This window comes from Phyllostomus discolor, chromosome 7 (assembly GCF_004126475.2).
Source record: "Phyllostomus discolor isolate MPI-MPIP mPhyDis1 chromosome 7, mPhyDis1.pri.v3, whole genome shotgun sequence".
In the NCBI taxonomy this organism is placed as follows: Eukaryota; Metazoa; Chordata; class Mammalia; order Chiroptera; family Phyllostomidae; genus Phyllostomus; species Phyllostomus discolor.
Genome location: NC_040909.2, coordinates 97,415,450 through 97,438,061, shown reverse-complemented (window position 1 = coordinate 97,438,061; position 22,612 = coordinate 97,415,450). Strand labels below are relative to the sequence as shown.

Below are 22,612 nucleotides of genomic sequence, written 5' to 3'. Positions count from 1 at the left end.
GAAGAGTAAGATGCATTTGTAGCAACTGAGAAGGTGTATTCAGGATGAAAGATGAAACACCACAGTATCATCACAAATATTAGCAACAAATAATACCAACTAAGGAAATCATGAATGGGTTGATAAACCCTCTGTTTCAAAAAACCTTACCAACCATGTAAAATGGAAAGAATTATGTTATTATAGATCACACAACCCATTGTGTCTATACACAACCCAATGTGTCTACCTACAGTCTTGCTTATATAAAGGTTGACTAACTATTCAGTTTTTACAATTTATAAGCCATGTCCATTTCTCATAACTAAAGTATAAATTATCCTCTGGGTTTTTTTTAAGAAAAGATGTTCAAGTGAATTTTAAAATTATTTTTCAAGAAAATGCTATAAAATATGTCCTATTTAACAGGACAGAAGGAACTGTCCCTTTGATTTAAAGAAAAGTAGCCACTGATTTCAAGTCTATAAGTACATAAATTATACACTTATTAAGTGAACAGTGAAGACCACATCTAATTTGAGGTTTTTATGGGAGACTGGAACACTGAGGCCAGGGAAAGCTGAAACCTTTTACAACATCCATGGGAACAAGGACTTAACTATTAAAGGAAGAGCATAATTTTAACCTTCAGTTAATGAGTCTCACAAGGGTTGACATTACTCATTAAACCTCACTGAAAGGCATTTTCCTCTTGCTAGTCAAAATACGCTAGTTAATGTTTGTGACTTTAAAAAACAAACAACGCTTTGAGGAAAGCTTGGCAGAGCCTCTACAGAGTCTGTCTTAAGTTTAATACAAGGAAAACGTCTATTAATCTCTCATACACAAAAGTCTGACACAAAAGGTCTGTGGCCTTGACCTGAAGTGACAACGCAATAGACCCCAGGGTCAGTCTAGGTCCCACTAGGACATATGTTAAGAAAAGCATTCGCTTCACACTGAAAGCCCTTTTGCTCTCCCCTAACCACCGCGCGCTACTGGAGCCTTTCAGTCTGTTCTCTCCCTACTGACAGCTGTCAATCTGTCGCAGTCTGAACAGGCAGCATTTCAACAAAATCTAAAGCGAAATTGTAAGGGTAGGGGTGGAAACACTTTGTTTAAAAACGCACGGCCAGACCTCAATTCTTGGAGATCAAAGAGTCCTCAAGCACCACTTTCCAACCCGATAAAGGTTAAGAACCTCCTCACTGGGAACTAAGAGTTGGAGCTGCTCCTGTGTCTTCAGAACCCGGACATTCCCAGGCACCTTCCCGTGGAACGACGTTACTGGGAAACCCGAAGGAAAAAGAGCCTACGAGTCCCCATGAAACTTCAGCTGGGATGCAGCGGGTGCTAACACCAGTTTTGCATCCCAGGAGCGGGGAAACCGCGCGTACCCTGGCGGCTGGGCAGCAGCCACAGGACCTCGTGGCGACACCCGGTGGGGGCGCAATGAACCCCAACTCGCGGGACCAAAAGGGCAACCGCGCCCTCCCTCAGGGCAGGCGTGACCCGGTGAGTGCCCGCGGCGGGAGGCCAGTGTGAGTCCGGGCTGCGCGGAGGCTGGGAGACAGCAGGAGCGCCAGGTTCGCCGGCCGCCCCGCGACCGGAGCAGCGGCTCCGAGAAAGGAGTCGGGAGGCCGGTCCCAGGGCCGGACCGTCAGGGGTTAGGCACTCACCAGCTGCAACGCGCAGAGGCAGATGAGAGAGCAGCGCCCGGTGCAGCAGCCCATGGTGCCCGCGGCGTCCGAGCGGCGCCCGCGGCCGGAGATCCGCGTCTTCCGGCGCCGCCGACTCCCGAGCAGCCCCCGCCCGGGGCTCGCCGGCCCGGCCCAGGCTCGCCCTCCCCGCGGTTGCCGCTTTCCCCGCTTGGGTCTGCGCTGGGCTCGCCGCCTTTGTTAGTTTCCCGGGCGGACAGAGGTCAGTACGGCGCGCACAACGCGAGCGTCTGGCGGAGGTTCCTGCCTCCCACTGTGCGGGTCCGCTTCTTGGGGAGGGGGAGCCGGGCGGGTGGGGCGGGGGGCGGAAGGGAGGCTACAGATGGTGAGTGGGTGGAAGTCTGTTTAGGGGAGGGGAGTATGTAGGAGGTGGGCGTCTGAAAAGTGGAGTGGGCTGTCTGCGTAGGGGAGTGTGTGTGTGTGTGTGTGTGTCTGTGTGTGTGTGTGTGTATGAATGAAAGGGAGTGCCACTGAAAAGGATGGCCTGTGTCCTAAGAGTCTTTGAAGAGAGAGAATGAAGGGATTAAGAAGGAGGAAAAAACTCGTAGACACAGACAACAGTATGGTGACCACCCGAGGGAAAGGAGCTGGGGGAAGGTAGAAGGGGGTGAAGTGGGGGCTAAATGGCAATGGAAGGAGACTTCACTTAAGGTAATGAACACACAATACAATATACAGATGATGTATTATAGAATTGTACACCTGAACATATATAATTTTATTGGCCAATGTCACCCTAATAAATTCAATTAAAAAAAGAAAATGAATATAAGTGAGCGTGAAGTAGGGCGTCTGGTGTTGATGGAAACCATCAGCTGTCCGCGTAACTGGGGAGACCCGGGCTGCGCTTTCTCGCTTGGGGTGTTCGGGTGTTGGGAGGGTGATCGGAGGAGTGTGCAAAGGAGGGGACAGGATTTTGATGAGCTGCCTCGTTACTAGAGAGGATGGGAGTTGAGATGGTTTGGTGTCCGGAAGGAAGGGCCCAGAGGCGAGCAGCTCCGGGCTGGCGAGCGCGGCGGAGCGCTGGTGGAGCGCAGGCGGAGCTCGGTGACCGCGGGGCTGCCAGCGCGGGCGGCCGGAGAGGGGCTGCGGGCGCTAGGCAGGCGAGTCTGCTGCCCCTGGCGCCGGGCGCTCTGCTCTCGGAACTCGCCGACCGGGTGTCTCCTACCACAGTCTGTTGCCCAAAGGGCATCCCAGCTGGAGTCTGGATGGGAAAGTTGGGCTTGGACCCAGATGGTCTGGAGAGAGGAGATGCGGCGATGTGACGCGCCGGCTCGGAGTGTGGCCGGAAAACACAGGAACGGCCAGCGGAACCTTTTGAAATTGACACCAAGAGTGAAAGAAGAAAAGCTGAGAAAGAAGAGGATTCGTAGCTTTTTCTATGAATTGAATTTTTTTTTCCCGGGATGAGGATAAATATAATTTCTTCCCAGGGAGAATCAAGTTGTTTGAAAAGAGGTTGAAAACAAGACCTGGTCCCGGATAGTAAAGAACTGAATGGAGGAGGTCTGCGGACAATGATGAGGTTTCATCTGGGAGATCAGCGTCAGATTTCCTGGGTTCCTTTGTCGTAGTAGGTGGAACTAAGCAAGTAGCCCAAGCCCGCCAGAAGAGCAGGGATAAGCCTCCTGACCATTTGTCTCAAAAGAGGCTTCTTCATAACTTGGCACAGAAATCCCGTTTCTAACCCACTGCTGCCCTCCTGGGTCCTTAGTGGTAGGTTAGTAAGTAAAGCAAGAGATCTTTACCTTACCTTTAGAACATTCTCTCTATACCTGGAAACTGCTCAAACCATCCTTCAGGAATTAAAGGGAGTTCTGTTTTTATTTTATTTTAGTTTAGTTTAGCAATTAAACTGGCTTTTTCTTAACTGTTTCTTCGGAAGTTATGCGTATAACTTAAAGTTCTCAGGAAAACCTTTGCCTGATATATTTGAAATCTTAGTGGAGACACACAAATAATTTCAGGTCTTGGGTCAATACAAGTGTCAAGAACATTCATTATTTTGGTTTCTCCTTTGTTCATTACTTTGGAGAAAGGAAAAAAAATAGTCAGAAGCCTTTTTTTTTTTTTTTAGCCCAGTCTTTAAGGAATCAGTGACCAAGGATCATGAGGGCAGGCTTCTTTTACAGAGTACATAACCATCACCATTCATGGTGGATGAACACAATTGGAAAACACAGAACCTGGCAAATAAATAACTTAGCACATAGAAAAGAACAGTGAAGAAAGTTTGAGGCCACGGACCCCTCTGGAAGCTGGAGAGGGAGGAGACATGAACAACACTTACCTACAGCTTCCAGAAATTAGTGTGGCCTGTTCATCTCCAGAGATGGTACTGAATTATTATAATGAACATAATGATCCATCTTTCCCTCTACATTATATATGTTTACCCCAATATATGTTTTCTTTTATCATTTTACTTATTTATTTATTTAAGAAATACCAAATTTTGCAGCTAACATGTATTGGGTCCTTGCCAGACACCAGTTTAAGTGCTTTATGTATATTCACTTCATTTAACCCTACAACAGCCAGGAAGCTGGGTGCTGTGAGCATCCCCGGTGAAAATGTAGAAATGGAAACAGGGATTTTGTGGCTATTAAATGGGTGAAGAGGAATGCAAAGCCAGGTAATCTGATTCAAGATCTCCTGGACTGAGGCATTTACCATGCTGCCTCTGCAATTTAGGATACCAGTAACACCTATGCTCCACTGAACTGCTCCAATGGGAAGTGGGTAGTAATTTGCCTTGATCCTTCCTCCAGAGTCAGTGCCACCCTGTGCTGTGGTTTTTGGGACTGAGGAAAGTCCTCCTGTACCTTTCCTTCCCTTTCCCACTACTGCCCCCTCTACTGATACACTCAGATTGCAGTGTCTTCCTTGTATAATTTAAGTCAATTGAAAATGCATTTAACTTCCAAAGGGAGGCAGAGGGGAGAAGCAGAGATAACACAATGCTAGTAACGACTCTGGACATTATGGGAAGCTACTTTTATTTGTTTCTGCAATCTCTTATTCTCATTTTCTAAATCAAACTACATCCTGAACTAAAAATCTTCATCCCTTGTTCCCTTCCTTCCTCCATAGCTCCCTCAGATATTTCTTACTTGCTCCATTTCTTTATTATGTTTAGGGTTATGCTGGTTGCCAGGTTTGCAAGGATAAGTAAATGACTTTTTCCTTTCCCTTCAAGGACTTAGAGGTGGGAAGGGAGAGCAGACACATCAATGAAGTAGAGCCCACTCTGAGAGAGATTGGTACCAAGTATTGTCATTGATTTATCTTTTTGTGAGGATAAAGGAAAGTTTAAAGGAGAGTTATCTGTTTCTCAGGGAGAGAAACAGAGGAAGACTTCTTCCTTGAGGAGCAAGAGTAGAAAATTACATAAAGGGTGGGGTCAGGGAAGGGTTCACAAAAGTTGTTTGAGGAGGAAATAATAATCTAAGTAGAATAGCCAATTTCATGTACAGTGGGTTATGCCATTTCCTAGCTGTAGAACCTCAGAAAGTCACTTTATTTCCTGAATGAAGTGAGTCTGATGATATGACTTTCTCCATGGGACTAAGCCTAACATCTGTTTTTCATCCGCCACCTACATGTGTCTTGCACGGTCTCCTCGTGCAGGTCTTGGCCTCATGTCATGTGCCATAGAGGTCTTCACTGACCGCAACATCTGAGGGTGACTCCAGTCACTCTGTTGTATTTTCATTCAAAACATTGATTTGTTTACTTTATAATTTGCTGTATCCCTACTTAATGTACTCAATATTTCTTTAATGAAGATAGTGTGTGCATATTTTAGCATAATACTTCACACATAGTGTTGATATATATGTATACACATATATGTAGTATATAGTAAGTATTAAACATGTATGTATACACATGCACTCAGACCCAAATGACATTCAAGTCCATGCTTTTTTCCTTTTATCTTTTTTTATTTATCAGTTTCTTGGTAAAATTCCTTCTGAGAAACTCCAAATCTGTCTTCCTTAAAGTTGAGGGAGAAACAAATTATCAATACCAGCGAGATTCAACCTTTTTTTATCTCGTGGCATACATAAACTAATTACTAAAATTCTGCAGCATACCAAAAATATATTATATATTCAGCTGATCTGACAGCAAATATAGGTATAATTTTGATTGATTTATTTAAAAATGATAATAATAGTAAATACCTATTCTTTTTGCTCCAAAGTGACTTTTTAAAAAATCAGGTGCCCATACTATATGTAAGGATTCCTGGTAACAAGAGCTAACCAATCAAATGCAACTTTATTATCAGACGTGACCAATAAGCCCTGGCTGGTGTGGCTCAGTGGATTGAGCACTGGCCTGTGAACCAAAGGGACGCTGGTTTGATTCCCAGTCAGGACACATGCCTGGGTTGTGGGCCAGATCCCCAGCAGGGAGCGCACATGAGGCAATCACACATTGATGTTTCTCTTCGCCTCTTTCTCACTCCCTTCTCCTCTATCTAAAAATAAATAAATTTTAAAAATTAAAAAAAAGACATGACCAATAAGATGCAACTCGATTATATGACATATATTTATGGTTCAGGACCAGGCATTCACACTGGATTATTGTCATCGTTGGCTGTTGCCATTTTTGACTTGCCAAAACAAGGGGAAAAGATCAGTGCTTCTGACTAAATAATGAGGTATCCATGTTTTAAAAACTCTTACAGTGGGGTGGTTGAAAATCACTGACCTATATACCAAGGCCAAGAGTAACTAGTTGGAAGAGAATGCACCTAGAGTCCAGACCTGGAAGTGCAGATCTCTAGATTGCACAGGATTTTCAGACACTAGGATCTGAGACCCCAGCTTGAAGGAGTTAAAGTTCCTCCTTAATTATGTCACAGTTTTTTTTTAACCTTCCATTTTGGCATTTTTGTTTCAGTGAAATAGGGTATAATCATCTGATCAAGTATCTTTCTATCCCCATTGAGGAAATTTCCTAAACGTGCCACTAAGTGTGTGCTTTTTCTCTGGTGCTGCCTTCTTGGAGTAAGCAAATTCTAATCCTCTACACCTCCTCCTACAACTGGCTTAACTTCATGATTCTCTGACAAACATTGTGGAATAGTATGGCTGCTTGGCTGGAGCAAAGATAAGGTTCACACTGGAGCAAAGTTTGGAGACACACCTGTGGAAAGTCTGACATGTGGTGTGAAGGCTGCAGTGCATCGGCGTGCTGCCCAGTGCCTGCTGAGATCACACTGCTGGTTAGAATTGATTCACTTGTTATGCCTAGCAACGAATGTCTCAGAATGCTGGGGACCTGGGGAAGAGATGGCAATTATAATTCAATATTTTCTCACTCCATGAGACATACTTCCTACTACTATAAGCACTTTACATCATAGCGTTTAAAAGTAACCCCCCCAGGGCTGTTTATTGGGAGGTAAAGTGAGAAAGAAGTAGGCAATGTGTGTGTGGTGTGGAAGGGATTTTAAGGACACTGGAAAGCCTGGAGGACATGACAATTATAAAAAGAAAGAATGTGAAAATTTCTTTGGTATATTTTGTTTCAAGAAATGGTAGTAATAACTAGTTTAAAATGTAAAAAAGCACCATCTTTTTTTAAATATAAAAAAGCACCTGTTTGGGTTAAAAATAAGCCTCAATTGATATCACCTATCATACTCTTCAGTGGTCTAATAACTCTGATCTTGTTACTATTATTATTATTATTACAATGATATGCATGTGGAGTTTTTCTAATGTCATGTACTGAGCAGGACCAACTGACCCAGACCAGTTCAAGAGCTTCTTACCACAAAAGGTATTGCCAAGTGTTAATAACCATTGGAGATTTCTGTACAAGAAGCATCACTGCATACCACCTATGTCAGAGTCCTTATATTGGAGACACACACATGTCCTTCCCACCATTCATTTGCTCCCCTGCCCTCTGCTTTTCTCAACAGTCCAGAAGATCAGATCAGACTTCTCTGCCTTGTGGGTTAGTGAGACCCCTAACAACTGGCCGTAATGAAGAAAGAGAAAAGGTAGCATGACCAAAAGTGAAAAGGAAAACATTAATACAAAGTCTTAGTGAATCCTGAAGCCACCAATGTGGCTTTTGCATCCATCTATCTGTCTACCCATTTACTGGATTTCATTAAGTGTTCCAAAGAAAAGAGGAGATATTTTATTTTTATCCCCCATTTTTAAACCAAAAAATATTTTAAAGTTTTTATCCATTATAGTACCATTCATAGAGAAAATATCTCTTTGCATGATGTACCTTTGCATTAGATTTCCTCATATCTATCTGGTTCTAGGATCAGTCCTAAATTACTATCTAATGCTTATGTAAAATTTAACATAAAGAGGGTTTATGGTATCTCTGTAATTCACTTTGGCACCTTTCTTAATCTAAGTTTATTTTAAAATAAGTAGCTAAAAATAATGTATGCAGTACTGACCAGGTTGCCATAGGAAATGTAAAACATAACACAAAGTACATTAGCTCAGGATAATATGGAGAAAACTACTATTTAGTCATATATGAATGATAGATAGTTTTTATTTGTCAGTGGTGTTTTGGTATGCAGAGAAAATTCTCCCAAATTATACCAATGCACATAAATATTCATGTATTTTATTTTTAAAATCAGTGACACAAACTTACATTTCACAGTGAACATGCCACTGCTTTTCCTATGCATTTATTCCAGAAATCTAAAGAAGTTTAAACAACCATTAAAGATAGTACAACCATATAATTTCCCTTTATATTTTTGAATGGGAAAATAAGAAAATGATACTGCTAGTGAGAGAAGAGGAGCAGTCATTTGTAAACATCACTGTGATATCCTGAGGCGTCTTAGAAATTAGAAGCAGCAGTCAAGGTCAAAAGACATAGATTCCCTTTGCATTTACTAGATCCCACATGTGCCCTCTGTAAGGCCTTGGTCTCACCTGAAAAAGATGCAACTCACCACGGGAAAGCACGTTGTGCCATGCAGCGTCCTTTTCCCCAGACTGGCTGTATGGTTTCCATAGGGTGCATATACTGAACATTGGTAGGGAACTGACAGGCTCTGAGTACAGTTGTAAACGCAGCACACTTATTAATACATCACACTTGAAAATAACTTCATTAAAATATAAATTAAAAGGCACAGAAAGTCAATTTCTTGTTATAAACAACACAGAGTACGCAAACAGGTCCTTGGGGATGTACCCAAACCCCGGGTGCTGAGACTGAGTGGGAAATGCACAGAGTAATTTTCCCCAGCAGCACACCCAGTCTGAGGAAAGCCTTGCTGAGAGAGCATCCAACAGAGTTTGTAGTCGAGGGTCTGGCTGTCCCACTCACATCCCTTTGCCCGCATCATTTCAGTGCATGGGGGTCCACCTTCTCCTGGCAGCACCACTGTCTTACATGCAGGCCAGGCTGCAGTTCTGGAGAATTAACCACATCCCAGGAGCAACTCTGGAATCCCGACTGAAAGGAGTTGCTATATAAACACCTCAGCTGCCCAGACCCAGAGAAGGTGACTCAGAGATGCATATTCCGTATCATTTTCAGAGTTCCCCAGCTGGGGTGGTCCACCAGGGTAATTTGTTTCATGATTGACCTTTTACTGGCCCTTCTTCTTCTTGGTTTCATGTCCACACTCCTTGACTGTGGTTTCCAGGGATCATCTCCCAGACAAACTGCTTACTCAAATTCCTATCTCAGGGTCTGCTTCCATGAAAGGCCAAACTAAGCCATGGTTATTCTCACCTGGTCTTCCATTCTTGACACCAGCGTCTTGAATAAATAATCAGTAGGATTTTATCCCACTCATTATGATTTAAAACAACTTGAAGGAGTCTTTAATTTCAAATTTTATAAAGATCACGAAAAGATTAGCGGATATGACTTAGCCCACAGCATAGGATCACAACTGCATGTGACTCCTGATTACTAACTCAAACATTACAATATACCATGTATTAGAGACTTTAACACAGTCGGAAAGCTGATGTGAAATTTCCCATTTCCTGCTCACTAAAGATTAGGAACACTCCTGGCAGAAGATGACTAGAAGAACTAACTCTATTTTGATTGTGTCTGTCTTTCTCTTCCAGCATTGACAGATTCTGCCAAGCTTACTTGGAAATATTCTGTGTCATGATGGTCCCCAATGAGGTAGGCTTGCCCATGCGTCAAGAGCTTCATTCTAATTGTATGGCAAATACTCTCAGTCTCTGCTTATGGCTAGTTCAAAATCAGTTCTCAGTACAAAGTTGTCCTTACATTCTGAAAACGTTGCTCCTGATGAGGGTTTTCTCCAGCTAGCCTCTCATGAGCTCCTCATATTACCAGTGAGAGCTTTTTTCTGTTTGCAGAGCTCAGTGCTCTCCCGGTGCATCCTCATTTTGAAAAGGAAAGGGGAGCCCTCATGTGTCTACTCCCTTTGGCAGGAAGAACGACTTCCAGATGGTGTCTTACTTTGAACTGCAAGCCGAAACTGACACCTGTAATACTCGCTATCGCATCAGCCCAGAAGTTTTACTGCTTTACTGTTTAATTCTAGTCATGTGATGACACACTGATTAATGACTTGGATTTTCTTCTTTAACTGTCCTTGAATGACAGGCACTTCCAAAGTTGAAAGACATAGAGAGAGACCCATCTCAGTTACAGTTAAACTTGAACCTGTGGGAACACATGTCAAAGCACATTAGAAACAAGAAAGCTGCCTGGTCCTTCTGCCATTAATTCCTGCTACAAATGACTGTGCTTGGCAGACCATCTTCACAGCATAAACCACCCCTGAACATCGATGCTCGGCCCAGATTTATAGTTCTAAGTTGCAATTATATCTTTTAATTCACTTGGTTTTCAAAATAACCATAGAGGTATCTAAAGTAAGTGACTCACTCAGCTAGTCTGTGGCTGTTATCTCTTTTTCTGCCCCATAGCCATTGCTTACTATCAACAAAACACATGTAACCTATATTAAGGCAAGTAGCAATTTGCCTTAACTAATTAGCTGCTGTAACAAACAAATTCTAAATCTTAGTGACTTTATGCAATAAAATTTATCTTTCCCTCACATAAACATTCCTAGTTGGTGGGGAAAGATTACCCATCAAGCATGATCATCTGCTGACTCAGCTCCTCCTTCCTCCCATTCAGTGAATTGAAGAGGAAAGGGTGAGAGAATTTAGGTTTGCATGTAGGAGGTTTTTAATGGCCGGACTCAAAAAGAGTACATCATTCTTGGCTTATTCTTTGGCCCATGCTCTTCCATACAGCCACACCCAACTGCAAGGGAGGCTGGAAAATGTGATCTAGCTCTGGGACCAAGAAGAAAAAGAAGAGAATTTGGATGGCACTCTGTCAAATGTGAGAGGCTGCTTCTAAACTCCTCATTTCATCCTGTAATCTCTACCAAGAATACACTCTCTCCTCTGTGCACTCCCCTTCTCTAGAGAGTGTTCATCCATCCTGGTAGCTGAGCTCAGGTGTTGCCTCCTCCGTTGATGTGCTTATTCCCATCCTGAATTTGTGTAAGGTGTCCCAGTTTTTTTTTTGTTTTCCCAGTTTTAATTATCCTCTGTTATTGAATTACAAAAGCTCTACTAACACTTCCTATCTTTGAATAGTGCATAATAATGACCGCACATATTTGTTGAGCTACTAAACAATGGCACCCACCTTTCCTGCTATGTTCCCTAGTGGCACCAACATGGCAATCCCCCAACAGGTGCTGAGCTGACTTCATAAGAATCACCTGCAGAGTCTGCTATACCTACTCTAGTCCCTCAGCGCCAACCCCAAGGAATCAGGTCTCCTTCCTTCCACTTCAAAGTAGAGTGCACCACCCAACCTCACTGATCTTGGGCTCAGCCAGTCATGTGATATGCTTTGACCAATGGAACGTGGGCAGAAGGTGGGTAAGTTTGAAACAGGGGTTTTAAGGGGCATCACATGTTTTTGTTCACCTTATGCTTCTGCCATCTGCCATGAAAAGAGTGGCCCCAGGTGGTTGCTGTTCCTTCCTTGTATGCTAGAATGAGAGGCATGAGGAGCAGATCTGAACCTGGTCCAGCCCAGCCCAGCTGAGTCACATCCAACTTGTACACCTGTGAGCAAGAAATGAATGTTTGTAAGCCACTGAGCTTTTTAGTAGTGTTTGTTACACAGCATTACTGAAACCAAAGCTAACTACTACACCTTCCCACCCTGATTCTTTTATAATTGGTCAGGGTAGGACCTAGGCATCTGTATTTTTTCGATGTTCAGCCGCCTCAAAGGAAACTATGATACACATATGTCCCCTGTTCAATAGGAGGAAAAACCTAATATTTAAGCCCATGGGACATATCATCCATTTCCCCAATCACATTCCAGGGCATATGACTTTAGGTAGACTCCCAGCAGATCTCCAGTGGCAGTTCATCATGAGCCCTGCTGCAGGGGCACTGGGAGGCAGGAGAAGCCTGGACGTGAGTACTGACGTGAGTACTTTCAACCTCAAGGTGGGTGGTAGTGCTGCAGGAGCCTCTTCAGCATGCAAGTTGGTCTACTTTTTTCTTTCAACCAGAATTCATTGTTTCATCTCATTATTAATATTTAAAATGAACCACATTACCAAATTTTATATGATCAGTTTATTCTCTCTAATCATTAGGTAATGTAATTTAAAGGTAAAATAATTATATTCTGCATATAGTCTGTAGGAATGAGAGACAAGGTTAACTCTGAATACTATACTTACTCTTTCCTATATCTAAAAGGATTTCTTTTCCTACATGTCTGGCATGTAGGATGTTATTGATGGCTATTTTTAAAAGTATTTCAAAGTGCTTTAGGGAATATATTGGCAAAAAATATTGCTACATGGAATATCTGAGATTTTAAAGTGTATGTTTTTTTCTAGGAATTGTATGGTTTCATGGCTTACATTTAAGTCTTTTATCTATTTTGAGTTTACTTTGTGTATTATGTAAGTTGGTGGTCTTGTTTCATATTTTTGCATGTACCAGTCCAGGTCTCCCAACACCATTTATTGAAGAGACGGTCTTTGTTCTATTGTGTGCTCTTGCCACTTCTGTCAAATATCAACTGATCATACAGACATGGGTTTATCCTGGGCTTTCTGTTCTGTTTCATTGGTCTATATGTCTGTTCTTATGCCAGAACCAGGCTGTCTTTATTATAGTGCCCTTGTAATATAGTTTGATATCAAGCATTGTGATACCTCCAGCTTTGTTCTTCTTTCACAAGATTGCTGAGGCTCTTTGGGGTCTTTTTTAGTTCCATATAAATTTTTGGAATATATGTTAACTATGGACATGGAAAACAATATAGAGATTGACTTATAAAGGGGAGAAGGTGGGGCTAGATGGTTGTGGGGGAAGGGAGAAAAAGCAGAAATAACTGTAACAGAATAAACAATAAAAATAAATTAAAAAGATAAAAGATGTTAAAGTGATTTTATACCTCCTTTTTAGCCCTAATAATAGCACCACATATTGTTTCCCCAGCTATGCAAGTTCTCTGTTCATGAATTAAGGATATGCAGTAGGTATAAAGAATCTGACTCCATGTAGCTGTTCTTATATCTTATGGTTTAATAAGTAACAAAGGAATTTGACTTTTGCTATTTCTTTGGCAGAGTAGGGAAGGTGTAAGAAGAAACACATTTAATTCTATAAATACAAGGTCTTGTTTCCTTCTATTCTAGTAGAAAGGGAAGAAGAAATAGTCATAAGAGCCCTGGGAAATTTGTCACATCTATGAATCACACTAGGTAGGGAGGTTACAATACTTTTCAAAAAAATAATTGACAATAACCTTCATTTCAGATACAGAATTATAATCCCAAAGGACAGGCATTTTATGTCAGAATCCTCTAGGAGTCCTTATGAGTTCATCATAAGGAGGAGTCCTAGTCACTCTCTGTGCTTGCTCTGGTAGTTCCTAACTTTGTGTTTGTTGAATAAATGGATGGGCAGATGGATAGTGGTGGGGAGGGGAGTTTTCTGCTGAGCAAAAGTGGGAATCATTGAGGAGTCTAATCCAAAAAGCCATGCATGTGATTAAACAAACACTTGCTACCAGAAATGATGCCCTTTGTCCCTGTCCAAGGAGGGTTTCATGCTTCAGCTGACTGCCTGGGGCTTATTGAGATGCTCGTGCAGATAAGTCTTCTGGGTCAGCCTGTCACTTCCAAATGCTGGCTGACCCTGTCTCTGATACAAGTGCTTCAGAAGATTGTGTCTGCTGTTTTCTTTTGTATGGATGCCATTGACTATTTTATAGTATCGTGGGTATTTTTAGCAAAATCTATTTTCAGCATATCCTTGAAAAGACAGGCATAAAGATGCGCTCATTTTAAATTCATATATCTCATGCTAAGAAAGGACATTCTTCAATGAGATTGAAGCAGTTTATGTAAACTGACTAAGCCACTAAGTATTTGTAAGCAAACTGCGAGGAAGAATATTATCTAAATGCTCTGCAAAAAGGATAGCACAGAAGTAGCTCAGCCTTCTTATCATAACTAATATATGAGCCTGCTATTAATCTGTGTTAAGTTTAACTTATTCTGCAGAAAAAAGAAGTGACTCCTCTGAGTTTAACCAAAAGAAGACAGGCAATTTTTTGCTCATTATTACTTGGCCTAAGGCACAAGAGTTCAGGCAAAATTTTTTCTCATTGAATCTAAATCCTAGGATGAGAATAAAAGGAAAGACAACAAATATTCTACAGCACATCGCCATCACTTTAAGAATAAACATCATTAGATGATCATAAAAGGAAATGCAGATGGCTTAGTCTTTATATTGGAAAGCACATAGTCGTACTAATTTTGATCTTAAATGAGAAAGGAAAACTCTGGGTACTCTAAGCCAGGTTCTAAGTGCAAGTTTGACCTCAATCTTAATGTTCCTAATCATTTTTTAATGCTGAGCAAAAGCTTGGCTAGTGATGTCCAGCAGCTCTGCCCAGAAGACATCTATTTCTAAAACATTTGGTGAAGGAGAGCCTGGTTTTTCTCCACTAGTCCAGAGCTGTCGCAAAGGTTCTCAATGCGGGTGCAAGTTTCTCCAGAGCAGGCCTGGCTGAACTTTTGCCTTCCCTATAGGGAACTAGAAACATTATCTTAGACCTCCTTTAAGATCCAAGACCTTTCAGGACACTTATCCAAGCTTAACTACCACTCTTTTCTAGTATAAAACACCAAAAGCTACTGAAAATCTGGCTTCCTCTATCTCCATGCCTCCTTCTGATAATGGAAATGATCTGACTTAAGGGGAGAGACCATAAGCTTTGCAGACACATCTGCATTTGATTCCCCTCATCCACTGAGTGGCTATGAGAGGGCCCCATGAATGACAGCCATAGCCCTCTTCAAATCCTATTGTTTTTCCTTGGTTCCCATTTCTTCTGAATCCACTGTTGACCATGGCCTCCTTCACTGGTCTCATCACCTACCTGGCAGAACATTCCTTTCTAGTATGATCCAATGCAGTTTTAATAAAAATACTGTAATGAAAATAATAGCAAGTCAATATTTATTGAGACTTTACAATGACCCAACACTGTAGTAGGTGTTGGGGGTAAAACCTTGCACTGCCCTTAAAGAACTTACTGTCTGAAGGGAGAAATGAGATAACAAAGAAATAATTGCAAATTTCACAACATAGTAGTAGTAATAGCAGTAGTAGTCATGGTATTAGTACTGGCACACGACTAGTACCAATACCAGTAGCAAGAGGCTAGGTTATTAAAGTTCTGGAATGCTTGCATGAATATCTTAAGCCTTATTGTCTAGGTCAGTTGTATTTACACAGGTTTTGTTAGGTATCATTATCACTAACATTATCACTATCATTATAACATGAGAATACACCAATGACTATACATACACATACATGCACACAACATAAACAGCCAATCCTCATTATTCACAGAATCTGTAGCTGCAAATTCACCTACCAGCTAAAATCCATTTGTAACATTCCAAGCAATACTCACAGCACTTTCGCAGTCATTCGCGGACACATGCAGAGCAGGGAGAAAATTTGAGTGCCTTCAGGGCAGGTTGCCAACTGAAGTCAAACAAGTTACTCTTACTGTAAACAAGTGTTCTTTTTGCAAACTATTTCATGCCATATTTCCCACATTTTTATGATTTATTTTGGAAATGTTGCTGTTTTAAATGGCCCCAAAGTGTAGTATTAAAGTGTTCCTAAGCACAGAAGGCTGTGATGTGCCTTATGGAGAAGGCACGTGTGTGTTAAATAACTGTGTTGAGACATGAGCTATAGTGTTGTGGACTGTGCTTAATGAATCAACAATACATGTTAAACAAAGTGTCTTTAAAAAGTAAAACACATAAAACCTCATCTCATCAGTAAAATTTTTACCAGCAAGGCCAAGTAGGATAGATTATAATGAATTGTGTAGACAATTCACATTTTTTCCATGTTCAATTGACTATGAAGCCAAAATAAACATATCTTTGAGTTTAAAAATTTAATATAGACTCACCAGAGCAGGACCCTGGAATTTCATCAGTTGGTACCTCCCATAATATGTGCTTTACAATGTCACCATTCTAAGTCATTATCCCATTGGCAAGTTCATAAGACATTTATCCTCTGGTGTGTAATTTCTATTAGGATTGCATTATGAAAACCCATTGCTGTTTGCTTGAGACTATGTAGGAAATATGACCACGATCCTCAGGAAATGGGGTCAGAGAGAACTCAGAAGGCTTTCAGAAATGAGAGACCTGTTGGCAAAATGAGACAGAAAGGCCAATATTTCAGTCTGTGACCCAAAGACTGAAGATCATATAGAAGTAGACAAAAAAGCTGGTATTATAGCCTGATGTTGTGGACTTTAGTACATTTTTAAGAATGAAACAGTAATTGTTTTTAAAGACTTAGGGTAGATCACTCAAGGTTTAGAAATTGGCAACAACATGGTGGTATGGGATAGGTGGAGGGAAGCAGGTGCCACCTCCCAGGAAATATTCATCCTCTTGGGAATGCAAGGACGTGATAGGAGAGTACCATGAAGATAATGAAAATATACGACTCATTCACAATAATGTTAGATTCCACTGGGCATAGTCTAATGAGTGAGGATAAAGAGTGGCCGTATTTGAGAATGTGTCAAAAGTTGGAAGAGGAGAGCGACAAGATGTGGCCAGAGAGACCTGACTTTTGGTTCAGGCCCAATAATTGCTAAAATGAGAAGAATGGAAGGAATTTTACCAGCTAGGAAAGGTTCCTATATTTGATAGTAACATTTTCTTATTGCTAGAATTGGCTGTATGTCTCAGATTTTGTCAGGGACTAGTCTATATAGGACTTCCCTTAGTATCCCATAGCATGCAGCACGTGGAAAGATTTGGCTGCAGCATAGCTGGCTGAACTGTGGTCCAGGTGTGGGCGAGGTGCTAAGGATGGTTTACAAAGCTCTTTATCATTCATCTTCCTCTGCTATTTCTTTCTGGCATGATTAAATGTCCAACAAAATTCTCTTCCACAACTGAGCTCCACATGGACACATTGCATATGTCCTCTCCACTCCACCTGGGGGATTTGTAATCAAATTAAAGGATCAATTGAATGTCTACTGCTCTGTGAAGTCTAATCCAACTGCTCCACCTCTCTCCAAACTTTACCAAACTCTTCCTTCAGTCCTAAATTTCCCAGAGCACTTCAGTCAAACTGAGGATGAAATGGAGTGACAGAACTGCATAGAATTTGATGGAATCAGATAGAACTGATGTGCCCTGAGAACCTTAAAGATATATCTAATGTCCATGTTTAGTGGAGAAAGCACTGGCTGAGTTTGGTTGCAAATCAACATGTAAACATGTGCATTGGGCAAACGAGATCCAGCCACGTGTTGTGGTGAAACCTCCAGACTCCAATCACCTGGGTCCAAATCCTGCTTTACCAGAGATTAGCTCCATTGTGTTGAGAAATTGACATTATTTCTATTTTCTTCGCTGCAAAATGAGGAACATGATAAAGGTATTAACACAGAAGTGCTATGGCAATTAAATTAGTAAATGAATATAAAGCCGTTGGAGCTGTCCCGCACTCACAGTGAATGTTCAGCAATAGGCTGGTATTACCCTGATTAGTACCATTTTTAAACTTCTCTTGGTTTTAACTGAAAATTGATGTTGAATTTTGTTGCATTCTCAGTTTGTGCTTTTCTTTGTTTTTGTTCATTATTTTATGCTTTATTACTCTTTCTTTTGGGAGAATTTAAGCAATGAAAAGTAAATTAAAGAAAACTATTAGGAAGCACTAATTTTCCCTAAGCTTCATACAGCTTGTGCTTTTCAAATTATTTGATTTTTTATACTTAAGAAGTCACACACAAACATGCATGATAATCATTTAAACATAATTTAAATTATGTTTAAGTTATTTAACAACTTATCTCATTATATTCTATCCCTTATACTTGAAAGAGATTTCTATAAAGTATTTTTAAATGGGTAAGGCAAAATAGGAATATGTTTGGACAGTATTATTTAAATTAGCATGAAACTCTGCTTCTTTTACTTGCCTGTTCTTGCTCTTACTGGTCTGTGTATTATTCTAGACAAGGATTCCTTACTTGTGCTTCTTACTAGAATCATGTCAGAATGTAAATACGGTAGCTTTTTGAATGAAAATGAAATGTGAAATGTATTTTTCCCTATAGCGGAGACTTACTCTACTTTTAAAATATAATAGCAAGTGGAAGAGTTTAAGGCTTGCAGTCTATTTATTAGCAGGCTGCTTAGGACAGCATTTGTACTGTCATTTCCTGGAAATCTTACTAACTCAACACCAGCCAATCCATCATAGCTTCACAAAGGAGGTGATGAAAAGCATGCCTGTCTCCTGCACTTAAAATTGAAATTAGCCTGACTGGATTGCACAAAGGGCTCTCGGCAGTCAGCCTTGGTTGACTTCAAAGAATTCATATACTTGGAAGAAAAAAAGAATCCAAAGCTATGAAGACTTGAGAATCTGGCACAAATAATGTCATATTTTACTTGAAGCTTGAAAAGCAAAAAAGCAAGAAACAACAACCAAAGCCCTTGATGTTTCCAAATAATTAATTTGAAAACGATATTTGATTAGTCTATTTGTCACTTAATATTACAAGTGGTTCCCAATGTTACTACTCAAGCATAAGTCAATTATCTTCATGTAACTTCTAAGATCCAGCTTGCATTGGTAAGTGAAGAAAATAAATATCCTTGAAATTTAGTTATGCTTGCTTACTATTTACAGTAGATGTAGCAAATATAGACGTGTGCAGGGCCAGGCAGGAGGTGTGAATGGAAGCAGTCTGGGTGGGGAGTGAGTGAACGAGGGGAGCACAGTCTTGTTTAAAGGGAGCAACCATTACCCAGTTTCTATCTTACAAGAGGCTGAATCAGCACAAGCAGCTCTAAAGATTATCAAGAGGAGGTTGCAAACTGGATTTGTATGTGATCTCTTCCAATTTTTCCACAATTGCAATTAATTTAAAATTAAAACACTGTGAAGGCTAATAAAACAAGTGTGTCATATTTAATGTATCTCACAGAAACAATCAGTTACAAGGTGTGTGAGGCAAAGATGAAAATATTGGGTTGTTCAATAAGTGGTAAGTACAGGGAATCTCTGCTTTTTCTCCATTGGAGGGATAAAAGTCTTGCCCAGAGTTCAGTGGCAGGTGACACAAGGCTTCAGATACCAATTTCAGCTTCATAAGCAGAAGCCTAAGAAGTTGCACATTTGGAACTAGGTCATTACTGCTGTCCATGAAGCTGCCACCATGAGGACTCTCGCATCAGCTGCTACAGTTGCAATTAATACTGTCATTACTTTCTGTATTATTCCCATTGCTGCTCCATAGCCTTCAACACAGATAATGTCTCAATGCTCCTGCTGCTTCTGAAATCAATTATCTTAATACTTCCAGAATTGTTGCCATTGAATCATTATCACTGCAGCTACCACTGAAGAAAGCATCAGAGAGTGGACGCAGGAAGAGAGTCACACCACTTCTCCCCCTCTCCAGCTATATGATTTTCTGTCAATTCCTCCCATAAGCAGATAACATAGAAACGATATGCCAATTTCCTTAAGAGTATAGATGTGAAATTCTCCTGAAAATACTAGAAAACTAAGTCAACCAATATATTTAAAAATCCATCACTAGTTCACAACAATGGCATTGGTTTTATCTACTAATGCAAAAAAGGCTTTAACAATAGAAAGTCTCAGTGATATCCACCAAATTAACAGGTGCAGGGAGGATTATTTGGCAAGATGCAAGAAAAAATGATAAAATGCAATAATCATTTATATTAAACAACTTCATCAAACTAGAAATGGAAGATAACTTTCTTAACCTGATCTGTTTATACCAAGACCATCAACACCATCCTATAGAATGTTGAGACATAATCAGTATTTTCTATAAAGGCTGCAAAAGGGACCGAGATGCCTGCTGGCACTGGTTGCATTTATTATTGTCTCAGAGCTCCAGGCCAGGGTAGTAAGACAGGACAAGGAAATGTTATAAAATTAAAAATAGGAAAAAGGACATGAATTGTCATTGCTTGGAGATTCTAAAATTACCTATAGAAAAAATCAAGAAAATCTATAGATGATACAATTTAAATCAGCAAAATTTTTAGATGTAGTGTCAAAGTGAAAAATCTCAATGAAACATAAAATAGCAGCAACCAATTAAAAAATTACTTTAAAAATATAACATTTTTAACAGCATAAAACATTAATGGACCTAAGAACTAATCCAGGAAACATGTGTAAGACTTTTTATTTAATATATTGAGTGACATAAACACATGAATACACCTAAGTTTAAAATAAAATATAACTATACCATGTTCATGGATAAAAAGGCACAGACTCATAAAGATGACAGTCTATAAATATACAATTATTCTAATAAAAACTATACTAGTAGTTTTCTTGGAGCTTGATCTAAAAGCCATATTGAAAAAAAAATCAATGGAAAGGAAGAACCAAGATTATTTTAAAGAATAATACTCTGTCAAATATTTAAACTTTTTATAATTATAATAATTAAAGTTGCTTGGTTTGGGTAATGAAATGAAGCATGAAGAAATAGATTTACGGAGATTCTTTAAGATGGCAGCAGAGTTGGCAGAAGCTAAAGTTACCTCCTCCCAAGAACAACTAGAATTATAACTAAAATATAAACAATCAACCTGAATAACCAGCTGAAGACTGCTGAACAGGATGCTTATAATCAAGGACTTACAGAAGTCACATTGAGACTGGGAGGAAGAACTAAGACAGAAAAGGCCTGGCCCCACTCCCACAGGAGACAACTGAGATGCCGAAGAAATGTCTTAGTTACAAAGGTGACCCTGGGGGAGCATGGGGTCTCAACCCCATGCCAGGGTCCCTAGCCCAGAGCCAAGAAGAGGCACCTACATAACATCTGGCTGTGAAAATCAGAGGGGATTCTGTCTACCAGAGAAAGACAGAATCTGCTAGAGACACAGGAGCATTCTGAAAGGGCCAACACACAAAATCTCATTTGCAGGTACTCACCCTGGGCCCTGGCAGAGAGAGAGCAGAGCAGGCTGAAATCATGTGAGGAGAGACTGAGGTTTCTGACTGGGAAGACAACTAAAGGGACAGTTGCCAGGACCTCTGTGCTTAGCCCCTCTCCCATACCACATGTACCAGCTTTCTTGGGTAGAGCACTTGTCTCCTTTGGGCATCAGCCTGAGGAATGCAATAGCCCCACCCTCCAGACTCAGGTCGACTCCCCACCACGAGCTCACACCCTGCTGAGCAGTCAGCTGCCTTGGTAGGGCTGTAGAAAGCTGGGCAGACGCAGGCGGTGTCAGTGATAGAGTTGTGTGGCTCTGTGGCAGGGGCCACTCCCCCCTCCATCCCCTAAGCTTAACCAGTGCCTCCCCTCAAGAGAGATCCACTAGCCCCACCCTCCCGACTCCATATGTATATATTTGTCCTATATTACATACATTTACATATATTTTATATTTTTTTCAAATTTACTGTATATTGCCCAGTTGCTCTCCAGGCAGACCCACCCTGATGAGCTAGGGTTCCCAACAGAATATGGGACCGGCTGAGTTGTGTGGCTCTAGGATGGAGGCCATTTCTCTCTTAGACACCAGGGTAGTGCAAAGCCCTCCCTTCACGGGGCCAAATCTTGGCCTGCTTGGCCCTTATGAACTCTGCTGGCCTTACGCTGAAGACCTCACCCCCCAAAGGTCTGTGGGACCCTGTGGGTGGCAGCTAAACTTGGGGTACCCCGAGACTTTTGTTGAGTAGCCTCAGATCCAGCACTGACACCACATAGAAAACTAATGATTTTTCTATGGAAGGATTTATTAAGTAAATACAATAAAACATGAAGTATAGAAAAAGAAAGCAATAAATTGGACTATGTGAAAAGTAAAATTCATAGGTACCCTAAATAAAAGTTAAATCCAAGCCAGAAAACTGAATAAGATATGTATAAAATATGCACCACAAAATATGCAATTTATTAGCTAGAGATGATCCCCATAAATAAATAATTCAACAGGAAGAAAAGGCTAAAGACTGACAGAATATTTTTCTATTTTAGGAGTATCAAATGAATTCCTGAATAAAATTTAAGGCACTAGTTTAATCTGATTCAACAAAATGAATAGTACCCTTTTACCATTTCTAATGAAGAAAATTAATTACCTAACATATTTAAAATGTCAGAATTTACACCCAAGATTTCTATGAACTCGAATTAACTGCTAACAAGCAGTAAAGGGAAAAAACTGAAATAGTCATGTTATCAAAGGGGTTATAAGATAATGATTTCCATTTCCTGGAGATTTTTGTGTATTTTCATAAAAACAAATTTTT

The 22,612-nt window shown here is 40.7% G+C and overlaps 1 protein-coding gene and 1 long non-coding RNA gene across 4 annotated transcripts in view; one reads left to right on the top strand and one right to left on the bottom strand.

Annotated features, from left to right (window-relative positions):
- Window positions 1–2,388, bottom strand: part of NKAIN3 (sodium/potassium transporting ATPase interacting 3) — a 536,750-nt gene extending 534,362 nt beyond the window's left edge. Inside the window, exon 1 of one of the 3 annotated variants that reach the window (XM_028534034.2) lies at window positions 1,659–2,388. In XM_028534034.2, coding sequence (XP_028389835.2) covers window positions 1,659–1,712 — 54 coding nt within the window. In that variant the 5' untranslated portion in view covers window positions 1,713–2,388. The remainder of the gene's footprint in view (window positions 1–1,658) is intronic. The other 2 variants (XM_036031159.1, XM_036031160.1) reach the window with 2 other exon arrangements.
- LOC118501715 lies at window positions 1,779–12,557 on the top strand. The gene is made up of 3 exons (XR_004904359.1): window positions 1,779–1,899; window positions 7,645–7,725; window positions 9,066–12,557. It is a non-coding gene; the product is annotated as an uncharacterized LOC118501715 (long non-coding RNA).
- Window positions 12,558–22,612: the final 10,055 nt, after the last annotated feature.